Source organism: Phyllostomus discolor, chromosome 11 (genome assembly GCF_004126475.2).
Source record: "Phyllostomus discolor isolate MPI-MPIP mPhyDis1 chromosome 11, mPhyDis1.pri.v3, whole genome shotgun sequence".
In the NCBI taxonomy this organism is placed as follows: Eukaryota; Metazoa; Chordata; class Mammalia; order Chiroptera; family Phyllostomidae; genus Phyllostomus; species Phyllostomus discolor.
Window position 1 is genome coordinate 10,566,584 of NC_040913.2, and position 23,814 is coordinate 10,590,397.

The 23,814-nt window shown below is 36.4% G+C and overlaps 1 protein-coding gene across 1 annotated transcript in view; it reads right to left on the reverse strand.

Moving 5' to 3' along the window:
• Positions 1-23,814, reverse strand: part of GPC5 (glypican 5) — a 1,172,420-nt gene that overhangs the window by 765,444 nt on the left and 383,162 nt on the right. The window contains exon 6 of the mRNA XM_028526582.2: positions 12,474-12,594. Within this exon, the coding sequence (XP_028382383.1) occupies positions 12,474-12,594 (121 nt within the window). The remainder of the gene's footprint in view (positions 1-12,473; positions 12,595-23,814) is intronic.

Sequence of the window (23,814 nt, forward strand, 5' to 3'; positions counted from 1 at the left end):
TGAGGTCTTTGATCAATTTTTAATTAATTTTTGTTCATAGGGACACACTGGCATGCAATTTCCTGGTTTTGCATGTGGCCTTCCAATTTCCCCAGCACTGTTTACTGAAGAGGCTTTCTTTTCTCTATCGTGTGTTTCTGGCTTCTTTGTCAGAAATCATTTGTCCATATGCAGGTGGTTTTATGTCTGGGCTCTAAATTCTACTCCGTTGGTCTTTGTGTCTGATCATTTCAGAAATGGTAATGACCTGCCTTGTGAAAATGTATATAAATACCTATTCAAACTTACTACTACAATACTCTTGATTTATTTTATTTCTAATGAAACCAATTAACCTTCCATCTCACCAATGCAGAACTTTTATTCATAAGACACATTTCTTAACAATATTGTAGTTCACATTTTTAATTTTTATCTTTGAACTATTATATAGTACTTTAATGAATCTTCATATAGATTTATTTCACTTGTTTAATATCCTGTGCCTAAGAAACTTTCACATTGATTCCCTGTGACCATATTCCTCTAGAAAGTCAACCTACTTTCAATGTGCATTAACTGCTTCAAAACTATGGGGGGCCAGGTGGTTAAGTCCTGTGGACTTGCAAGACACACATCCAGAAACCTCTTCCTCTGACCAGTCACATCGACAAAGAGCATTCATAAAATGGCATTCAAGTGACTACAGTGTATGGTTATTGAGTCTGCAAAGCATCACGGACTTGTAATATACCTGCAGAAACCTGAAATATGCATGAGCCAGTCAAAAACTATGTATGGCAGAGTGCTATAAAAGATCATTAGGGGAATTTTTATTTTTTGCATGCCAAACTTTGGAGCTGAGTTGTGGCAGTTGTCAGGAAGGACTGCACATGGCCCAGAGAGTCGTGAATAATGAAAAAAGAAAAGCTGGAATGTTTGATGGGGAAGCCTTATGAACAATTATGACCCTAAGAATTTAGTGAGATTGGTAGAATTATTCACCTGAATTAATGTCCAGAAAAGGCAGAAGGGGAACACTTAATCAGAGCAAAAAGATCAGCCAAGTTCAAACTGAAAAACTAGTCGTGTATCTGCAATATGACTCAAAACACTAAAATCAGACAGAGACTAGGATGGCAATGATTGGTATCAGAAATAATAAAAAACTGCACAGATTTTATGGAGATATTTGGGAAGAGAATATGGGTTCAGAGTCCACTGTGGAACATATCCAATACTCTAGTTTTTCTAATTCCTTGATTTTTTCTTCTCTAGGAAACTCCACTCACACTAAGTCAGTCAGAGCACCGAGGAGAATATTAACAGCACATATAGCACGCATATTCTTTGTCAGGACAAACTGAGACATAAATGGCTGACTATGAGTTACAGAGAAAATAAGTACATGCTTTTTTCCCAAGTAAAAATAATTATTATTTGTGTGTTTTTTTTTCTTTGAGGGAGAACGCAAGATCTAGAAGTAAGAAAGGACCTCTAATGTTGAAAGAACCAAAACTGTGAGGAGAGTTTGTGTAGGGAGAGTAGATGACAAGTTTGTATAGAAAAGGGGAAAAATTAGCAAATGAGAGTGGAGACACACAAGACCATTTTATGCAGGTCAATACGAATCACGATGCAGAATGTGTCTTAAGTTTTTAAAATTATATCTATCAGAGTAATACATATCCCTAGGAAAAAGCTGAATAGTGCCAAAATATTTATGTATTCTGTTGTTAAAAAAAATAACATGCCTGTGCCCAAGCACTTCATACACTACATTTCTACCTCCTACAGGCAGTGATGTTCAAACTGACTGAACATTCAAGTATTAGCCTTGTATGGCTAAATAACTTTTCTTAAATGGGCAGTTATTCTTGATTATCAGTTCTTGGCAATATTCACTGATTTTCTGATAAAATATCAAGTTTCATTTTCCATTTCCCCACCCAACTAATACAGTTTTAGCAAAGTTTTGATTAAAATAATAGTTATAACTATAAATATATTATTCAGATAAGATCAATAGTATATTATGACTATATCTGTATTCATATAAAGCTATTGTTTTACTATAATCTAAAATTGCCATGGTAACTATCAATTTGCATAGTTTGCCTTGTATCTATCACATCTTTTTATATTTTCTTAAATGTTCTAGCAGATCTATATGCTTAATAATATATTTTCCATACATTCCAACACAGCACTTTAAGTTATTTAATTTCTTTCTCTTGAGATTGTAAAATACCCTCTTAGAAACAGTCATTCATTTTCCTACTCCGGTGTACTCAATACAATGCTTCCTGGACTCCCACTATTCTTATTTCTGCATTACTCTTTTTACTAACAGCTTTATATTTTCATAGGGTATACAAAATATAAACTTTGTATCTTTACTATCTGTGAAAGTTATTAATCTAGCCTCAGACTAAATTGCTAATTGAGTTGAGTGTAGAACTTCAGGTCAGATATGAGTTGCCTCATAATTTGAAAGTATTGCTTTGCCATTACCTGTTCACATTCCTGGTGATAAGCAACCACAAGTTTGACCCCCATTCCTTGTATGCATTTGTATGTATTGTGTTTGTTCAGTTTCTTTTGGGGACAGTTTTAATATCTTCTCTTCGATATTCAAAATTTCTGTCTCCTGTGAGAATATGTGTGTTTTCATTCATTATATCAGTTATATGGTAGGCTCAAAATGGAGTCACAACTATTCATTTTGGGAAAAAAAAACGATATATTATTTATTTGATAAATTTCACTTCTCTTTTAGTTTGGTCCTTTTCTCTAAAGCATTGTTACTTTAATCAATTACTGTGAAATTTCATATTTCAACATTTTATTCCCTATATCTTCCACTTTTTTAATATTTCTTTCACTTTATCTCCAAACCTTCTAATCAAATTTTAATTTTTATGTGTTCAATTTCCTGAAGCTCTTTCTTATTCTTTTATTGATCCTTTGGAAGTAATGTATTATTGTTTAAAAATACAATCTATTCTATAATTTTTGGAGGACATTCATATAGCTTTGGGGTATTTTCTTTACACTATCTCTTATCTCTATCTTTCATTTATTTTTTTCTTTTGTACTTATATTTTTTATAAATTTATAGTGAATATTGATTATCAATTGATGTTGAGCAATTTTTTATGTAAATATGGTATAATAGAATATTTTATCACCATTCAATTAGGTGATGACTAACCTTCTCAGTGGGTGAGGCCCAATCACTATATGAAATTATTTTCCCTAGAATTGATCAGTGTCTACAAAGAAGAGTATTCAATCTTCTACATGGGAAGTGGAAATCCACACATCAGCATTCAGAAAACAGATCAGTGTGTGAATTTTCACTTAGTTCTTCCATTTTCTGCCCCATAATTCATTTGTTCATTTTTCTGGCTGGAGTTACGAGCCAGGAATCTTCCTGGTATTTTTCCCCCCAGAAAATGCACCTCTAGACGGCAAAGGAGAAATAAGGGATGAACAATCTGGAATCCAGTTGATCTGGGGAGCTAAACAATGCATGAGTTTGCAGCTCTGTATTCCATCTCTGCCTTTCATGGCATCAGGTATGCACCCCATGTGTTGCCAGATGAATTGTCCAATTTCTTATCAGTAAGCCGTGCTGCATAAACTTCAATTGCAACTGATGCCTCCATGTCAATTTCCATTCCTTTATCTGCCTTGAATGCTCTTAAAATGTATTGGACTTTTCTGCTTCCCTTTGAGTTAATACATTTATATTCACTTATTTGCATTTTAGAGTAGTTTTAGAATAGGGAAGATATACTCATGTGGCCAAATTTACACATTTAACCAAAAACCCAAGAGCCTGGGTTTTATCTTAGTAGTGCAAGGTTTAATTGAATGGTTTTAGATGGTTACTGACATGATCAGTCTACCAATAGACTGATAATTGTCTATTGGATTCTGCCACAAGGGATAATTAGTGACTTTTGCAAGATCCTGCAGCGGGGTTTTGAATACATAAACTAGACAGGAGTGTGTTGTGCAATGAGCGAAAGAGAGAAATAAGAAATGGCAACAGACATAACTGTCTCAGGATATTTTCTGGACCAGAGATTGTAGAACTGGGATAAAATTATTCTAATCTAGATAGGGATTAACAGTGGCGTCAACAATAACAATGGCCATGAAGTAAAGAGAAGCAGAGGTTTCAAAATATTTAGGAGACAAAAGTAAAAGACTGTGATGATACGGAGAGGTCAGGAAAACGAGGAATTAAGGATGACACCCAAGGTAATAAGTTAAGGCATCCAGAAGAGCAGCAGATGGATCCATCTGCTGCTTTAGGGAAGACAGTAAGAAAGAGGATGGAGTTCTCTTCCACCATTGATTTTGAAATTTCACAGTCCTTGCCCAGTTGGTATATTGAAGTATTTGAGGCTCAGTGGAAATATTGGGACTAAGATAAATATGTGGTTATCATGAGGCCATGAGAGAGGGAGCTGCAGAGTGTATGAATGAGAAGTAAAAAGGGATTAGATGAGATCCCACGTAAACATTTAAAGAAATTAAAGAAAGGAACAAAGATCCTGGGGTAGAGTAACAAAAACGGCTGAGGAGAAATTACGAGGAGAACAAGGAGAAGGGGGACAACAATAAAAATAAATCCTGTTAAAATAGTCAAGAGAGATAATAAGAATTGACAATAGGCTATCAGATTATGAACAAAGATAATCGGTGAGTGTCCCAAGAGCATTTGGTGGAATGATGAAGACAGTAATTACACAGCAGTGTGCTGGGGAATAAACAGTGGATTGGGAAGCAAAAAGGGCAAAGATGGATAAAACTTTACAGATATTCCAATATCAAGAAATAATTACCCTCATTATATGGTATCCCAAAGACCATCATGGTCAGGTAGGATAAGCCTGCAGCAATCAAGGCTATTGCCAATATTGGAGAATGCTCTATATACACATAAAAATTGATTTTCAAGTAAAATGGTAATATATACATATTAATATTTCCCTTAAAAAGAGAATCATGCAATACGTGACTTTTTGTGATAGGCATCTTTTACTTCAAATAATGCTTCCAAGATTCTTTTATGTTATAGCAACTTATCAGTATCAGTCTTGTTTTTATACAGCTGAAGAATATTTCACTGTATAGATATGTCCCATTGTATTCATCCATTCATCAGTTGGTGACCATTGGAGTCATCCCCACTTACTAGATACTATGAATAATGCTGCCATCAAGATTCATGTAGAAATTTTTGTGTGTGCACATATATTCTTCACTCTTGGGAATACACAGGAGTGGAATTTCTGGGTCATATGGTAACTCTGTGTTTAAACTTTGAAGGAATTACCTATTTCCCAAAGTAGTTGTACAGTTTTACCTTCCAAGCAATGTTTGAGGGTCCCCCTTCTCCACACCTTTCAACACTCATTATTGTCTTTGTGATTATGTATCAAAATTATTTTGAGGGCCAAAGATGTTAAGTGAGATGACTACAGACATACAGCTCATGCCCACAGAGCTGAAATTTAGCCCGTGCCTTGCGCTAACTCAAAGGTCACGCACATCACTATAATCTGGCAGACGTACTTTAATGACACTAAAGGGATATTCGCTACAGCAGCACGTATTCTGAAACTAAAGGGACTTTATTTTATTTTAGTTATTTGGAGTCTCTGATGGGTAGTTATGTTACCAATGGTCAAGATCATTACTTTTCTCAGTTCTTCTAATTGTTGATAATACAATGCTGCACATTTATCTTTTATATTTCATAATTCCTGAAATACCCTAAAGCCCAGTGGTTTCATTTTTTTTAATAAATATGAATTTAGTAGGAGCTGGTTGTTATTGGGAATCTTATTGTGTGATATGAACCATAATTTATATTAGGTTTTAAACAGAAAGATTAAAGATTTTAGGCTATATATGGCTGTAGTTTGTCCTAATCACCTAAATAAAAAGTATACGAGTTCTAGTATTCGATGCTCTTTCAACATGTCTTACAAACATAAAACCTGGCAGATAAAAGGTTCAGATCTTAACAGGAAATGACAGAGTATAAGATCAGCAGCAGACAAGTGCATATAAGTCAAATTTTTATCTAACATAAAATAATTACATACTCTTTAAATAATAAAAAATAAATTACCTATGGCCAACCCAAATCCCATTACTCTCAAAAAGAGTTTTTATACTTTCATTTCCAGTTGGTTGTATGCTAATTGAAGTGGTTGTTGTTATGCTGACAATCGATTTTTTTTAATTAAATGGCCAGTAGTGAAGTCAGTGCATTATTACCACACAATCCGGAAAGCAAACTTCCATTGAATTCACTCAGACAAACTAATTGCTAAATTAGATGACCATTCAAAGTTATTGAATGAATTTCAAACACTTTCTTCTGAATCCAAAGAGAACAATGTGTTTTGATCACTGCTGCATGGCTAACACAAAATCAAAGGTGCTTGTCTTAAGCTGGAATACTAATATTGTAAGCCTGGGGACTGTCATTACGGTGCAGTGGGCACGAGGGGGAAGGAGTCAGGGTGTTAGGGTGAGTTCCCTGAGCAAGAAAAGGAATCAGCGGAAGTAAAGGGATTTCTCAGATGCAGCTGCCACTGCATGCCCAGCAGATCACAATTAACAATCGACCAATCAGTTATGATTGGCCACTTCTGCATCCCTGTTACAAGCTACACTAGTAATACAAAAAGTTTCCCAAAATGTCTTCTAGTAAGTGGTGTGAAGAAAAAAGTTTGACTAGTTTTCAGAATTCAGAAACTTTGAGATACTAATCTTTTTGAAATTATGGGTTTTTTTTGTATTGATAACCACTAACCTCATACTTATCTATTGAGAGCCTCATTTCAGTCTATCATAGAATTAAAGTTACTCTTTATCACATTGGTATCCTAGGAATAGAGCAAGAAAAAAGAAGGCAATTTAACGGTCTTTTCCTACAAAAAATAAGAATCTCTTATCTCTGTTTGAATCCAGTAATTGTGATTGTTGAAATACATACTATAAAATATGTACATGTTGTGATTTTTAAGTAAATGCTTATAATTATTGCCTTTACACTCATTAAAAACTAAATTAATTTTATGTATGAAGACTACTTTTTAAAGTTTTAGTCTTCCTATAAAAAAGAACATTTCATAGAAACTAAAAATATTCTTACATGTATTAGAATTATTACATTTGAAGAAATAAGCTGTTACTTAAATCTACCACCTTTAACAACACTGTAACACTTATTGGTTTTGCAATAAAAGAATCATAGAAAATATCTCTGGTATTATTTATGTTTCATATTGAATGTAGGTAATGTAATTTCTAAGCAGTGGATCATTATTATTTAAAATTGCTCAGAAGATAGGTTTTTAACTGCTGAGATCTTTCTCTTCAAAAAATGATAGATGTTTTTTAATGCTTAAAGATAAATTGCTGCATAACTGCAACTTTTTTTTGCTGCCAACTTGGCTCTAAACAAGCTTAGTTAATATGAACAAGAAGTTTCCAAATCAGTTTAGGAAGAGAGGAAATCTGTGCTAAAATGCCCATGCATATCCTCAGCCAGACAAACTAAGAGTAATCAAGTTCAGTTTCCAATCTACTCTCAAAGGACAATCCAATTGGAAGGGAACATCTAAGGACGTTCAAGTTAACCCTTGAGAAAATTCCTCACTGGCTATTAGCTATACCGTAAATATTATATCACAGGTGATTTTGAAAGGTACAAGCACTGCCAACCTCAAGCACAGGCCTTCGAAGGTAGGAAACTGCTGGGAAGTATCTCTCCCCAGTGTCCGTCTCCGGCTCTGTGCTCACCACTGAACTCTGGATGGTCCCTTGGGTGTCTAACAGGAAACTCAGCTTTAAGAGAACCATAATTCCTAATCAGCCTCCATGAGCCAAACCCAGACCCGCTCCACTCCCAGGGTTGTTTTTTTTTTTTTTTTCTCACTTACTGACACAGTCATCTCACCAAACCTAGGTGTTGTCCTTATCCTCTCTTCCCATCACCTCAGTTTCCAATTGGTCACCAATTTCTGATAGCTCCATTTCCCACATTTATCTAAATCTCTCCGCTCCTCACATCCGTCACTCCTTTTATTCTAGCTCTAATCACCACGATCTTCTGCCTGCATCACGTTCTTCTGTTCTTGCTCTTCAGGGTCCATTTTCCATAGTGTCACCAACATTATCTTCATCAAACATGAATTCACTTGTATCATCCTCTGCCCATAGTCTTGAATGGTTTCCCACCAAATTTGGGATACATCTAAACTCCCCATGAGACCTCCTTCAATTCAGTTTATGGTTGTCTCTCTCCTTCTCTTTTTCCATCCCAGCCACATGGCTGTGTTTGTTCTCAGAATGCAATAAACCTATCCATGTGGCAGGTCCTTTGAATTGATTATTTCTTCTGCCCCAAACACCGTTCTCCCAGATTTTCCTATGATTCCTTTCTTCCTTGCTATGATCCTCATTTAGGATCAACCCAACTATACCCCTCTGAGTGGCCTCCACCAGCACAGTCTTCTTAAGTACATTTCCCTACTTTGTCTTGTTTTGATTTGTGTATATCTGTCAGCTGTATTGACTGTATGTGCTTGTTTACTTTTCCTTAGCATGTAACTCCGGGAGAGCGGAGTTAGTTCTACTTTGTTTACCTCTTTAGCCTCAGTGCCTTGTGCAAAACCAGGCCCATGGTGGGAACTCAATGAGCATTGGGTGAATATTTTGAATAAATTAAGGATTAGGACATTTAAGAAGTGGCTTTGCAAAGTAAAATTCCTATCAAGAAGTTTGCTGACTCTCATTGCAAAGGTGACAGGGTAGAAATGCGGTGCAGTCCAACAGCAGGCCAGAGGAAAAGTATTTGGGAGCTAATCCTTGGAGCCATTTTTTTTTGCTAACAAAAATATGCCTGGCTTATTTCCACATATGGAAAAAACGGACAAGAGAAACACTTGCTTATGCCTGTGATGGGAGATGGCATTTTCATAGCACGCCATTAACAAATGCACGTAATAGCCATTGCAACAAAAAATAAACTCATTTTTTTACCCGAACACAAACAAATAAACATCTAAACCTACAGATGACATTCTAAAATATGTTCCAACTTCTATTTCCTCCCTTGTCACATGCTTCCACCCAATTAATAAATTCTCACTTTGAGAAGACAATTCTCTGAACCTGTTCAGACCTGACACTGAGGTGAGTCCCTTGAGCTGCCCCTTGATACAGAAGCACGAGAGCTGCTCCTTCCAGGGGACACACACATCAGAAGTCTGAAGTCTGGCCCTGGCTGGTGTGGCTCAGTGGATTGAGCGCAGGCTGTGAACCAAAGCATCGCAGGTTCGATTCCCAGCCAGGGCACATGCCTGGGTTGCAGGCCACGGCCCCCAGCAACCGCACATTGATGTTTCTCTCTCTCTCTCTTTCTCCCTCCCTTCCCTCTCTAAAAATAAATAAATAAAATCTTTTAAAAAAAAGAAGTCTGAAGTCTGGTCAAATCAAAAATTTCTCTTCATCGCTAAAAGATCTGACTGAGAGGAAAACATGTTCTAAGATAGTGAAAGTACCTATTTTAGTGATGCTCACACAAAAATATGACTTTCTGCTATCTTCTATAAAAATCTAAATTTGAATCAGATTATCTGAGTGGACTTTTAAAAGACAAACCTCCAAGGTCACATTTTTATCTGATATTTTCTTGCAACCCTAGAATGAAACTTAAGCATGAATCATTGGAGATATTCACACCAATATAAAGTTAAACCAATGGGACAAAACTTAACACTGGAGCTTTAAAAAAAAAGTAGGACTACTTCTGCCATCTTGAAAATGAGGTGGCTTTGGAGCCTGTGCAACCAGAAGAGGGGAGTGTTTTGCTGGATGGGAGACAATACCAGTGAGCCCTCTGCCTGAGAGTTGTTACAGACCCTCTACTTGGGGTGTTTACCTATTTCTTTGTCAATATGCTTCCTGATGCCACTCCCTCTTCCCTCTAGAGCAGCTCCATCCTCACCACCTATCGCGGGGCTCCCCATCTGTTTTTATCATGTAACATGTTCCATCGAAACAGTTGGAATGCACACCCACTTGACACATATATTTCTGTATTTTGAAACTCTATGCATGTACCATTGCACAGTTACATATTGCATACACGTTCCTACAACTAAAAAAAAGTTAACAGAAGGAGAGAGAATAAATATACACCAGAAGTTCTCTTTTCTCCTTCCTGCCCTCCTGTGGATCAGCCTGTGCTCTCTCTGGGGAATGCTTACCCAGCTCTGGAGACCACTAAGAATTCACTGTGTCTCAATGAGACAAGCAGATTGCATTCAGCTCTTTGGTTTTTTATGATCAATTGTGTATTAACATTTTCAAATAGCCTTGATGTACAGACTCTACTATAGTGCACGATGCTGTGGGGTACCCCCTAGCCCAAGGCAATCCTTGCTTCAGCTCAGGTAATATGATTGGCTACTGATGACTCAGAGCTGAGTTAACATACTTCTACCCCCTTCCACTCCAGTAACCCTCATCCAATGACTGGTCAGTCGGGGGGGATAAAGACCCGCCTCCTTGTCTCAATTTCAGACAATCTGAAAGGACCCTTCCAGCTCCACCGTTCCAGCCGGGTTCAGCCTAGCCTTCTGTGATAGTTACAGTACAGTTAGTTGCTCCCTCTGCACAGCCCTATTTCCTCCTGTCCCTCACCGACTGTGAGGGCACTCTGCCATGGAGCTCCCGTACACAAAGCTGCATCCCAGCATCCCTTTCCTGGGAACCCCAACAATGACACCGATACATCAGTGCCTGCTTAGAAATCTAGTTAGCTTATATGTCAAGTTCCTAATAGATTGGTTATTGAGCCGCTAGAAGCTCAAGAATGAATGTAATGTTCTAATTTTTCCTGAAACCTCATTAGGTTCTCACTGTGTCAAGGTTAATTTCAACTGGAGCTCCTGTTTTTCATATTAAGAAGCAGTAAGTTTCCAGAAAGTTGGCAGGAAGAGTGGCCTCCCTCCTTCTGAGTGACTGAGTGACATTCACTGACAAACTCCACATGATTGCTTCTGAGGACAACAGGCTTACTCTTTGCTGACCTCAGCCATTCGGCCTCAGTCTCCGGTCTAGCTCCTACTATTCGCTCTGCCCCACGCTCTTCACTGTCACTCAGCACCCGACCCAGTCCCAAGACTAGTCACTTTCCAGAAATGTCTCAGCACTTGGCAGCACGAGGCAGGTACTTACTTTACCTTGGAGCTTTCTCTCTGAGGGAATTGGTTTAATTCACCAGAGGCCGTGAGGTTTAACTTACTAATAGTTGTGACACCATTTTTTTTCTTACACTTTTCTCAATGGCAGCTACTTTTGGTTCTGCCTCCCAGGGGAGAGCTCTACTTTCCTAAAGTGATGGTCACAGAATAAACAAAGCAGTCATTATCGCCACGTGGGAGGTAGAAATCTATGGTTTTGGACACAGGCCCCATGCCCTGCTCACATGAACTTTGCTCAGGATACAGGGACCCTCGTAGAAACAGAATCCTGAGAACTGGCTCCCCATCAACCTAAGTGTTGCAGAAAAATTATGGGAAGCATACCAATGGCTCTAGAATACTTTAATATCAATAAAAATGCTGTACTATGTTTAAGTATAGTTTCCAACAAATAATCACATAACACTAGAAATAAGTATCAACCAGGTGCTTAGAAAAAAATATGCACATATAAATCATTACATAAAGACCAATAACTAAGACATAGTCCCTCTTACCTGAAACTCCCATAGATGCAGAATGGAGGGTAATCTTTATAACATATCATAATCTTTGTTTCTGGTTGATAGAATAGTTCAATAAAATATTCTTTTGATAGATATTTGCATGCTTCCCATGCCACGCACTAAAACCAGCAGCAAAAACTCACTTGACTAAATAACATTAAGTGTAAAACAGAGGTATTTCATAAGCAATTAGGTCATGAGATAACATGTAAAAGGCAATATAGAAAATAAATATAAGAAATGTACATTATTCATTTATGGCTTTTGTTGAAAATGCAGCAGAAACCTCAGTAGAAAGGCTGGGAGACTTCCCTGAATGGTGAATCCGGCGCCTCCCACACTCTGCTATGTGTTTTCTTTAATGGTCAGTAGTTCTCAGGTCTAAAGCTTATTATTAGGGATGAAGCTCATCCTGAGAGTCTCATTATTTACTGAAATGAGGAGTCTATGGCTCCTTGTCACAGACACAGGTTTCCTAGCCATTCAAACACTGCTGCACATTGACTTTACATGAAAAATCATTCAACCAAATATCTCCAAAACCCTAAATACAAGAAGTTATTCCAATACTCAGTTTGAGGTAGGATTATCAGATAGCATTAACAAATTTATCACATATAGTGGAAAGCACCCATTTGTTATTTACCACTGAGTACACCAATAAAAGATGACAGGCACTTACCTGAATAACATGCTTCAGTTTATCAATGATCTGATTTATCACAGGATCAGTGCCTTTGACTTTGACTTCAGGATTGCCGGACTGGGCTTTGATTCCATTTCCAACCACACGCTGAGTATAACTAACAAAGTGAACAGTGAAAGATACATGACTTAGTAACCTGGTCAGAGTAGTATTTGCTACCACTGTTTGAACAGACTTGAGTTCAGATTCACTCCTTAAGGAGTATACAGAACTGCATTTTTTTTCTTAGAACAGAAGCTGAAAGAGCTACAGTGTTTTTTCTGGATGAATGCTTAACACGAAAATATAAATTATTCTCATGTTATACTTTCAAAGGACCCAACCCAAAATTAATTGTGCTTTTTAATACTACTTATCAAACTCTAGAAAAAGTTAATATACATCTCACCTTGTTACCAATTCTTTCTGAATTACACATGTCTTAGTCCATATGATCTGGGTTAACATTTACTCATTTTACACAACATATAGATACATCCCCAATAATATTTTTTTACATATTGGACTACAAAAGAACTATAAATGTATGTTAACTGCAAAACTGCAATACATTAAAACCAAAATTATTATAAGGAAGCAAATAAAACCTGCATATTTATTTGCAAATAAAGTACAATCTGCTTTCACCAAGGTTCACCGGACGGGGGACAACAAGAGTCTAGTACAGCATGGGTAAAAGGGTGATTTCACAGGCAGTAAAAGTCATTGTAGGTCACTACCCTTCCAAAATGACAATCATATAATGTCAGCTTAGTATTCATACAAATATTTAAACTCAATAGATTAAGTGCTTCCTACAATATTCAAATCCTGTAAAGTGACTGGGATTATGAGAAGGTATAAGACTCAATTCTTGACCTCAAAATGCTAATTATCTATCTGAGAATATTATGCATCAATTAATTCATGCATTCATGCATTCATTCATTCATTCATTCATTACATTTTACTATATTTTTAAAATACCTACTAGATTCCAGCAGTATAATTATCCTTATTTTCCTGACAGGGTGGTGTAGCCTAAAGACAAGTGAAACAGCTAAGGAATAACACAAGGAATAACTGAGATGTTCAGTGCACCCAGGAGAGAGAGAGAAGGAATTGCATACGCCAGGTGACAGGTAGGGATGATGCAGGTAGTAGGCACTGAGCATATGGAGAAGCCCATTTGAACTAAGACAGCTTGGGGAAAAACTAAAAAAGTTACAGCCTGAGGTAGCCCTAGAAGTAATACAGCAAGAATAGGTCTTAGGTAGTGTAGTTAATGCAGACTCCAGGGAAAAGGAAGACATCTCATAATGCAAGAGTGGGAGATAAACACCAGAGTGATTTAAATGGAAAAGACAGGGGATACCAGGAGCTAACGCAGATGTGGAGTGACTGGAACTCTCTCTCTTTGTGGATGAAGTGTAAACAGATCCAAACCACCGTTTGACATGTATGCTGAAGCTGAACATATCTTATGACCTCAGATATACACTCAACAGGTATAAGAATGCTCAGAAAAGTATTACTCATTAATAGCCCCAAACTGGACACAGCCCAAATGTCCAGAAGCATTAGCACTGACAAATAGATGTCAGTATATTTCTATAACGATGTGCTACATACCAGTGAGAGTGAATGAATCCCAGCTATACTAAAAACCTTGTACATTAAATGTTGAATGAAAGAAGCAGGATATGGAACATACTCTATGATTTTATTTATAAGAAGTTTAAAAATGAATCCATGATGCTTCAAGTCACCCTAAGTACTATTCTAGGAGAGAGTACCCAGAAAGTTAAAGGGGGTTTCTGGAATTCTAGTAGTAGGTTTCTTGATTTGGGCCCTCATTATACAAAAGTGCTCATTTTACGCTTTTAAAGGTAAAAAACTGAACTAGAGAGTTAAGATTTGCATACTTTATGGTATGCATGTATTTTTAACCTAAACAAAACATTAAAACTTCTTGTGCTCTTTTTCTGGCATGTATGCAACACACAAATTTTCACTGAACCATGTATAAATAAAAGATCCACATAGGTATTTTTAACATGGGCTAAATGGTTTTGCCATTACTAAATGAGTAATTCAGGATCCCAGCTTGATATAAAAACTTACTCCCTACAGACTTTAATTTGCATGCAAAACATATGGTTTCTAAATCAAATAAAAAATTTTTCTAACAAAGACTTTTTATTTGAGTTTTTCATTATGAAATTTTAATAAATCATTAATCACTCTTTTTGCTCCTAAATGTATAAGTAATGGATAAAACATTTCAAGGATCCCTACAGAGGTTTCTTGACTTGAAAAATTGCTCACATTTCTATGAGAAGGAGGGAACAAAACACAAAAAAAGAGAGAGGCCAATTTTTTTTTTTTAGAGAAGTAATAGACCTACCATCTGTGCTTATTTCTTCTAAGCAGGTCTCGTAATGGATGACAGCATTTTAATAGGAATACTCACTCCCCAAGTACGACTCATTTTTCATTAACATGGGAAAAAGGCAAGCACTGATATATTTACATGCTATACAAATGTTGTAAAATGATGATTAACAAGATTCCAGTTCCCTTTGTCTTCCACATATGAAATATGAAAAAGGAGTGCTAATAAATAATCTACACACAGCATGCCACTAGAAAGTCACTTCGCCTGACTTTACCAACATTGCTTGTTTGAAACTCATGCTTATACCCTATTGGCTGATACTAAAACACTTTCTTTGGAATGGGATAGAATTTGTTTCGGATTCACAGCAAAACTGTGTTGTCTTGATATGCATTTGCACAATTTCAGGTGAAAAAAACCTGAAATCCAACTCAAGAGTTCATGATAAATTATTACAAGTGGTCTGTCCTAGAAGTCGTAGATCAGTTCACTGGGACAGGATGTAAACACATAATAATAGAAGCAGAGACCACCCGGACACCACTCTTTCTATCACCATCGCCATCTTTGTTACAGGTCAAAGACAAGACTGAAGACTGGGTTGTTGGCAATGATGGTAGATGTTTTTTGTTTGTTTGTTTATTACTTTTTATACAACTTAGATTAGGTGACTATATAATAAAATTTCTGTTTCCAGAGTTTTGAGTCGCCTGATTTCTTGGAGCAAAAACACTGGAGTGTCTTTGGCTGTCGTAGGTAGGTTGCTATCTCGGGTTAAAAGAAGTTGGGGCAGTATACTTTATGTATTAATCGGTGATCCTATTCTTCAAGAACAAATTTTCCTTTGACACCATTTCTGGGCCTCCCTACTGATTCTGGCAGCAAAGGTGAGTGTGAGTACAGAAAGATGTTTTTTGTGAGTTTCCTCAAATACTTGGGTGACATCGGGTACCACTGCTAAATGCTGCTTTGTGTTCATGCCGCTTCCATATAGCACATTTTCTCTATAGGGCAAGTCTTCATCTTTGACATCTCAGAACAGAAAGAAGTTACATGGTTGATTTTGTGAGCCAGGTTTATGGGAATAAACTTTCAGGTGGGTAAGAGTCTTACAGAGTATTTAAAAAATGAAAACATCTATAGAATCAATTCAAAATGAGTAACCTTTTTGTAATAGCACTATCTCAGTTCAATCACTGAGCCACAAGCTATTTTTAAGTTAATCTTTACCATTTATTTGGCTTTATAATTATAGACAAATAATTTTTAAATTAGAGATCTATGTTTCTAAATTTATATAATGAAGTAAAAATAAACAAAATAAATACTTTATTATCATCTTTATTATTATTCACATATAACTAATGTCCTTCTAAAGATATCATATTTTGTGATTTCTTTTAGGTAACACTCACTAATATTATTTTAACAAGGTAATATTGTATTTATTTAGAAACCAATACAATCACTATAATAAATCAAATAACATGTTAGAATGAGAGAGAAAACATGAGCTTATTAAAGGATGGTATTAATCAGTCTTCATCCTAACTCTTGCCTCTTGACAAGGCAAGTATTTGTAGGTGTCAGTTAGCCAGGTGGATCGCAAGTAACCTATTTGATGTCATTTTATAAGATAAATACTTTAATTAGAGCAAAAGCTCTCTCTTTATAGTTTTCAACTTTTGAATTAAAACTTAAAAGCAAGTGGTAATAAACCTTTGGTTTATTTTATAATGACCTTCATTTGATTCAAAGCAACTATGCAGTTTTAAATAATCAGTTCTAATTATAATCAATTGCACATACTATTATATGAGTTTTGAAATATTATACTAACTCCCATTTTCCAAGGCACACAAACCAAATTTAAACCCTTCTCAGTAAGATACAGGCTATCATTCATGAATTTATGATGATTGACAATCACCACTTTGCACCAATTTTCTGTCTCAGTTCACTGTCGGATTTCAATATAAAAAAGTAAAATGTTATTTAGGGAATAACTATTACCTGAGTATTAATAAATTAAATATTACTTGAGCCAATAAAACTGAGTCAAAATGATTTCGCATATAAATTACATTTAACTAACCTTTTATTAGACACATTATTAAATACTATAAGCTCCTAGAATCTTATACAGACATTTTTTAATTTTAAAAAATATAATTGACAGCAACATTAATTAAATTTCAAATATAAAACTACCATCTGCATTACAAATAATTTAAAATTAATTGCAAGGAACAATAACTCTAAGATTACTAACATACCATCCAACTGAACACTCAAGTACTTTCTACCAATACATAATGTAAAATCAGAGAGAAAGAACCTCTGTTTCAGAGTGTGCTAGTTTCCTAGGGGTACTGTGTACTACTCACTACACCACGTATTGGAAAGGAATTAGAAGCTGCCTGAATTTCCCCATGAACCTCAATTGATCAGTCAACTTTACATGTAAATCATTCTTGGAGTCATATTTTCCTCTAAAATATTATTTACTGTAAAATAATACTTATATTTCACAAACATATCTTTTAAATTATTGCTTGGGTTTTTCCCTTTGCTTTTCCATTATAATGTAGTTGGGTTTAAAGAAAATATTTTAATCAGCTTTGGAAATTTTCAGTACATAATATTTAGCATTTCTTTATTTTCAATGACTTTTATCTTACTAACAAAAATAAACAACCCTATTGATAATTTCACAAGTTCCAAATTCATACAAACAGAAAATATATCCCCCAAATGTTATATTCCCTGAAGCAGTGGACCAACCACCTGCTCTAAACGTGAAAGTCTTCTGAAAACTTCGAAGGGCTACTTTATAATGATGTTGACAGCGGAGGCTTTGGGGACCCATACAAGCACAAGAAATAAATTTTAATCATACCTAATGTTCATGTGGGAGCAAGATTGTGACAATATTCAAATGGACTAATTTCATTAAATTCGCTGCACTTGTTAAGCTCCCGTTTAGTTGTTCAAATGTATATAAATGCCCCCAGAGAAATAATTAAGCTCTTCTCTTTTCTATTTCTTGGTTTTTGTAGTTCTTTGTTTTTATTTTTTTTCCAGCCATCAGTTTTCTTATTTTATCACCAGGAGACTGGGAGGCCCCTTAGCAGGCTGCTGAATCCAGGACTCCACTTTCAGGAAGAAATATACCTGCACCCGGAGTATAGAACTTGGCAGTCATCTCCTGGCCTAGAGCCTAATAGATTTTTTGTCTGTCTTTGGTGACAGTAACATAAATTTAGAGCTGGAAAGGACCTTAGAGGTCACCTAGTCTAACCTAAGCATCCTTTAAAACAAATGAAGAAGTATGTTTATTTCATCATTTTGTGCTTCTGCACAGTATATTTCCAGAAAAGCCTTTGAGACAGCTTATAACCAAAGACAAAGGTGCTATAAGTCAAGGATAAAATGACAGAACAATGAAGGGAAGGAGGTGACAATTACAGAAGGAGGCCTAGGAAAGAGAGGCTATATTTCAGCCTAAAACTTAGCCCTATGCCTCTCGTTTGTAAAGACCAAAAGGAAAACCAGAATTCAGAAAGGTCTTACTAATCCATAAAAGTAACATCTGTACATGTCGGCAGCCATTACTGGTATCTGTAAACTCTCAGGCAGAATGCATGAGCCTTTAAGAGACAATGAACAATACAACAAAACTAATATTCAATGGCAATCCCAAAGCTTTCGAATATGTACACATGGTCCCTCCATATATGAGTCTCTGTGAAAAGCTGCCTGCATCGTATTAAATCAGAGTTCCAAGCACGCATTTCTACTGGGACGTGGTTATCTGACTCAGTAAAACATTGTGGCCTTTGAAGAACTTAGAGGGGCAGATGGTTCATGATTCCCTAAATGTATTTCTATTTTTAACTGATATTTTATTTTACCACTCAGAGAACATGTTCTCTGGGTACCGTATTGAAGCACGGTAAACACACAGAGACCTAAGGTACGTCACAAAGCAGAGGTCTGCTCTGATGAACACCCAGCCCCCACCATCCTGCGCAGCAGCTAGGAGCACAGATGAGCAATTTACTGACAAACAAATGCCAATGAGAGGGGGAAGGGCAGTCATAGGGTAAAGTATATTTTAACTAATAGACTAGTAATTGTATATTTTTCATTGATTTCATCATCTACAATAATGGAATCATTTTCATTTTTCCTCCCTCACTTTGAAAATCTGTAGCTTTTGTAATAAAGAAAATTATTTGACAAATGTAATTTTCAAAGCTTAAATAGGACCCATTACCAGTGCTATGTGAACGGGGTGGCCTTGCTATGCAGGTTTGTACTGGGGATGGGACCCTGTCAAAAGTGTGTGCAGCTCTGATTTGGCAGCTCTGATTAAGAACCTTTCTCTATCTGCTCTTATTCTGGGCATGACCAAACACAGTGGTTAGGGTATTAATGAAAGCCAGGCATAATAACATAATAAGAACTAAATGTATATAGATAGATAGATGATAGATACATAGAGATAGAGATAGAGATAAAGATAGAGATAGAGATAGACACACACACACACACACACACACACTCCATAGCAAACAAGTGAAGTTCTTGGGCCCATGAGAGAAATTTGAAGTTGTAAAAGATGTGTAAATAATAACTGTTCTTAGCAAAATAATTGCAGTAATTAGTTGTTAGAAACTAATTAGAACTGAGCATAACACATCAGTTTTAATATACAGTTTCAATATTGTCTTCAATTCCAACTTCAAGTCCTGTAACACAATTCCATTTGTGGCCTGTTAAATCTCAAAATGAAAATCGAAAGGTTTCAAATCATAGTTACGATGAAGGAGGAGGAGGAGGAGGTAGGGAAATAACTAAGCGTTCTGCCCATACCTCATCTTAACTAGACCATAGCCAAATTCCTACTATCAAACAGTCCTAAGAACACAACCCACTTGTGTAATGGAATTTAATTTGTTTCCCTCTTGCATATATGAGAAATTGCTTCTCCAGCTATATCTTGGCAAACCCAGTTACGCTGTGCAGAAAACAGCTGGACTTAGTTCCATAGGCAGAACTATGTGTGCCTAGGGACTTGGAGATTTCTAATAGTTGTAATTGCCCTAGAAACAGAATTGGCTGATTCAGTATAAAGAAATACGCATACACAGAATGCAGACTCTTTCTGATGGCCTCCAGAGTCCAAACAGAATGGATGTTTCTGGTCCGGATGAACCAGAGATTCCACATCTCTAGGCAGATTTGCCCACTTTTACTCCTTTACTCTCTGTTTTCCCCCCACATATCCTTTTTCAAACCCTCAATTGATTTCTACCAGGTCCCGCAGGATTTGCACACTCCATCCTCCCAGTCTGAAAAGTTCTATCCATTTAGAACCTTGCCTCAGTCAGCTGCTCCGGACTTGAAAACAATTTTTGCAACTGTAATGAAAGGTTCTGAGATTACCCTGGATTATCCAGGTGGGCCCTACGTGCAATCACCTGTATCCCTATAAGTGGCAGATGGAGGGAGATGTCTTTTGTACAGAGGGAAAGGAGAAGGCAGTGGGACCACAAAGCAAGGGACTGGATGCTGCCGGGAGCCCAGGAATGCCAGAAGCAGGACGAGGCAAATAATGGATTCTCCTCCCCTAGAGGCATTAGAGGGAGCTCCGCCTTACTGACAATTTGATTTCTGCTCAGTGATACTGACTTCAGACTTCTGACCTCTAGACCTCTTAGAGAATATATTTCTGCAGTTTTAACTTTCTCAGTAGTATCTGTTACAGCCCACAGGAAACTGCAACTGCCAGCCTGGGGACCCCTTCTCGGCTATTTGTTCTCATTCCAACGATTGCTTCATAGCGTTTCGTTCTCCAGGATGCTCGTATCATTAGTGTAATTAACGAATTAATTGCAAAATGATTTGTTTAATGCCTGCAATTCCCTGCTAGACTATAAATTCTTGAAGTATGAGAGCTCAATATGTATTTGCTATCTGAGTGAATGTATGACTGCTACAAAAGTAAACAAAAAAAAATTTAAGGCAATAGTTTATCTTTTCCAGAATCAGTCCTTTTTAAAAGTTATGTGCCATTCCTAAAAATTCTTGAATTTAATAATACCATGAATATGTAATTTTATTTAAACGATTTGGCCCACCCAGTTTTATATAATTTCCGATAGTCTATAATGGAGTCCCATCCAAGTTCCCATTAGGAAAATAAAGGAAGAAATTAGTAAAACAGAAAAGAACAACATAGATTTAAACAACAGTGAATACCACAACTGGCATTCAATATGGAGACTGACTATAAGAACAATTAAGTTACACCATCCTATCCATATTTTAGTTCATGAGACAGAAGACGGTCATTTGGCCCTCCCTTGTCTGTCCTGAGTCTTTCCTGCAGTATCTCACTTGTCACTTGTTCCTTTAGCAGCCTGGGTGCTCGAAGTGATTTATAATCCAATGGGAGCAACTCAAGGCTGGATCCAGAGGTTTCCCAGCATCCCTCTCTCCCTCTGCCGCTTCTTCCTCAAGCATGAGCTCAGACTCTTTCCTTATTTCCCTTCCCTTCTGCGTGTTACAAATTGCTATTTAGTACAATGGGATTTTAATGAAGTTTAAGAAACTACAGATTATAAAGGAAAATAGGAAATAACTGATAAACAAGTTTCCTGTGCTACTTATAGGTTGAAAGACTATTCAAAATTAATTTCCAGATAAAATAGTCTTCCTTTAGAATTCCCACCCGAGAAACAGTACTATGTATAGTTCACAAACAGTAATCACTGTTGCACCAGCCCATCCCCCAGTAAACTAAATGCACGCCGGGTAGTATGCCTTGTACCTTGTCCAATAGGTACCCACCTTAGCCCGGTTGAGCTATTCCAACAAATGCTTGCTGGCTACTGAGAGGACTGTGCATATCAACCTCCTCTCTAGTGTAGATCAAAAGGAGGTCAGCCGTCATCTCAAAGGTAGACAAAGAAAATAATAGACAAGTGATTTTTTATCTTTTATTTTAAAAAGCCTGACTTGGGATAAATATCACTACATTCTAGATAAAGAGAGTGGGAAAAATAAAACAGCACACACATGCAAACACATACACACAAAAAGACATCATGCTGAACACTCAAGGGATGAGAATATCCCTAAAAAAAAGGATTTGTTAAACAAGAAAAAATAGTTAGAAAATTGCTTTAAGCAACTTAAACTATAAAGAGCATGTAGAAAGGCAGGTTATTTATGAAGCAGGAGATGAAAGTCATAATGACAAAATCGGTAAAAAATGGTAAAGTAAAAGGTGGCTAAGATGAGGAAGTTTATATAAACATTAAAATGTAATAGCAGAATTTTTTTTCCACAACAGAATCCATGGAGAAGAAAACTGACACATTGACAATCTGAAGTAGTAATTGAATCAGAGCCCATGGGGAAACAGAGATAAAATAACGGGAGGGAAGATAGCAGATGGGAAGGCCAAGGCTGAAGTCTGAACTCAAGAATAATTTGTACATTTGAGAAAGAAACAAGAGCAACTCGATTCGAAAGACTGCTCAAATCTGTAACAAATACAAAGAATAAAAAGACTAAACAGATGCTGGTGGTGATGGTAGGAGGAGGGAAACAGAGAAGAGTCATTCATGTTTAGATAGAAACCAGCCAAACTCCGAAATTTCAAAAACAAATAAAATATTCTAGCCCTGGCTGGCGTAGCTCAGTGGATTGAGCATGGGCTGCGAACCAAATTATGGCAGGTTCAATTCCCAGTCAGGGCACATGCCTGGGTTGCAGGCCATGACCCCAGCAACTGCACATTGATGTTTCTCTCTCTCTCTTTCTCCCTCCCTTCCCTCTCTAAAACTAAATAAATAAAATCTTTAAAAAAGTATTCTGCTTATATATAGACAGAAAAACACAGTCTCTTAAAAATAAATCATGTCAGGCTTGCTTTAGACTTTTCTTCTTTTGTGTTAACATATTAGAAATCACAGAATTTTAAGAGAGTAAGAATATGACCAAGAATATATGATCACCTATCAGCTTGTCTTTATCAAACTTGAATGCAAAGGAATCACATCTGTATATATGCAGTTGATTTTCCAATATAATTCACTCAAGGACATATAGGTATATATTTGGGGAAAATAATCAAAATGAAAGTTGCAAGAGTTAGAATGTTATATATCCAAAATTCTAAAATGAGACAATTGATTTAATTAATTATAAATTTCACTTTACATGTGTTAAAGGTGTTTACCACACTATTTTAAAAGTGTAATTGCAAAATAAAATAAAATGAATATTTAACAAATGCAGTTATATTTCACATTCTAAGCATAACACTAGATACTGAGAAGTTAGGGGTGAAGGGGAAGGAAAAGCATTCTCTCCCCCTCATCCAACACTGGGTGAACTTGAAAGAAAGCATTAAAAATTAACAATAAAATGATTTAAATTAAAAGATAACTATATATACATATGCATGTATGTAAACACATATAGTTTTATATATACATATGTAATACAGGTGGGTCAAATGTAGGTATACAGTTTTTTATATGGAAAATTATACATTGAACAAATAATAACACAAGAATAAACTGTTTTGCAAGCTCAAAAAAAAATTCCTATACACTCTACTCAGATTGCCCAGACTCAGACCACAAGTGACCAACCCCAACATGACCATTCTAGGCTAAGCCGCACCTATTTCCTTAGCTCGTTATTCCAAAACCCCCCTAACTGGTCTCCTACCTTCTGTCATTGATCCCCTTCAGCTACTCCTAACACAAGGGCCAGAGAGATCTTATTAAATATAATTCAGATATTGTCACTTCTTTGCTGAAACCTCTCCATGAATCATTTCAGTTAGAGAAAAAGCCAAATTCCTTACAATGGCCTACAAGGCCCTCTCTTGAGATTCCGCCACCTCTCCTTTATTTC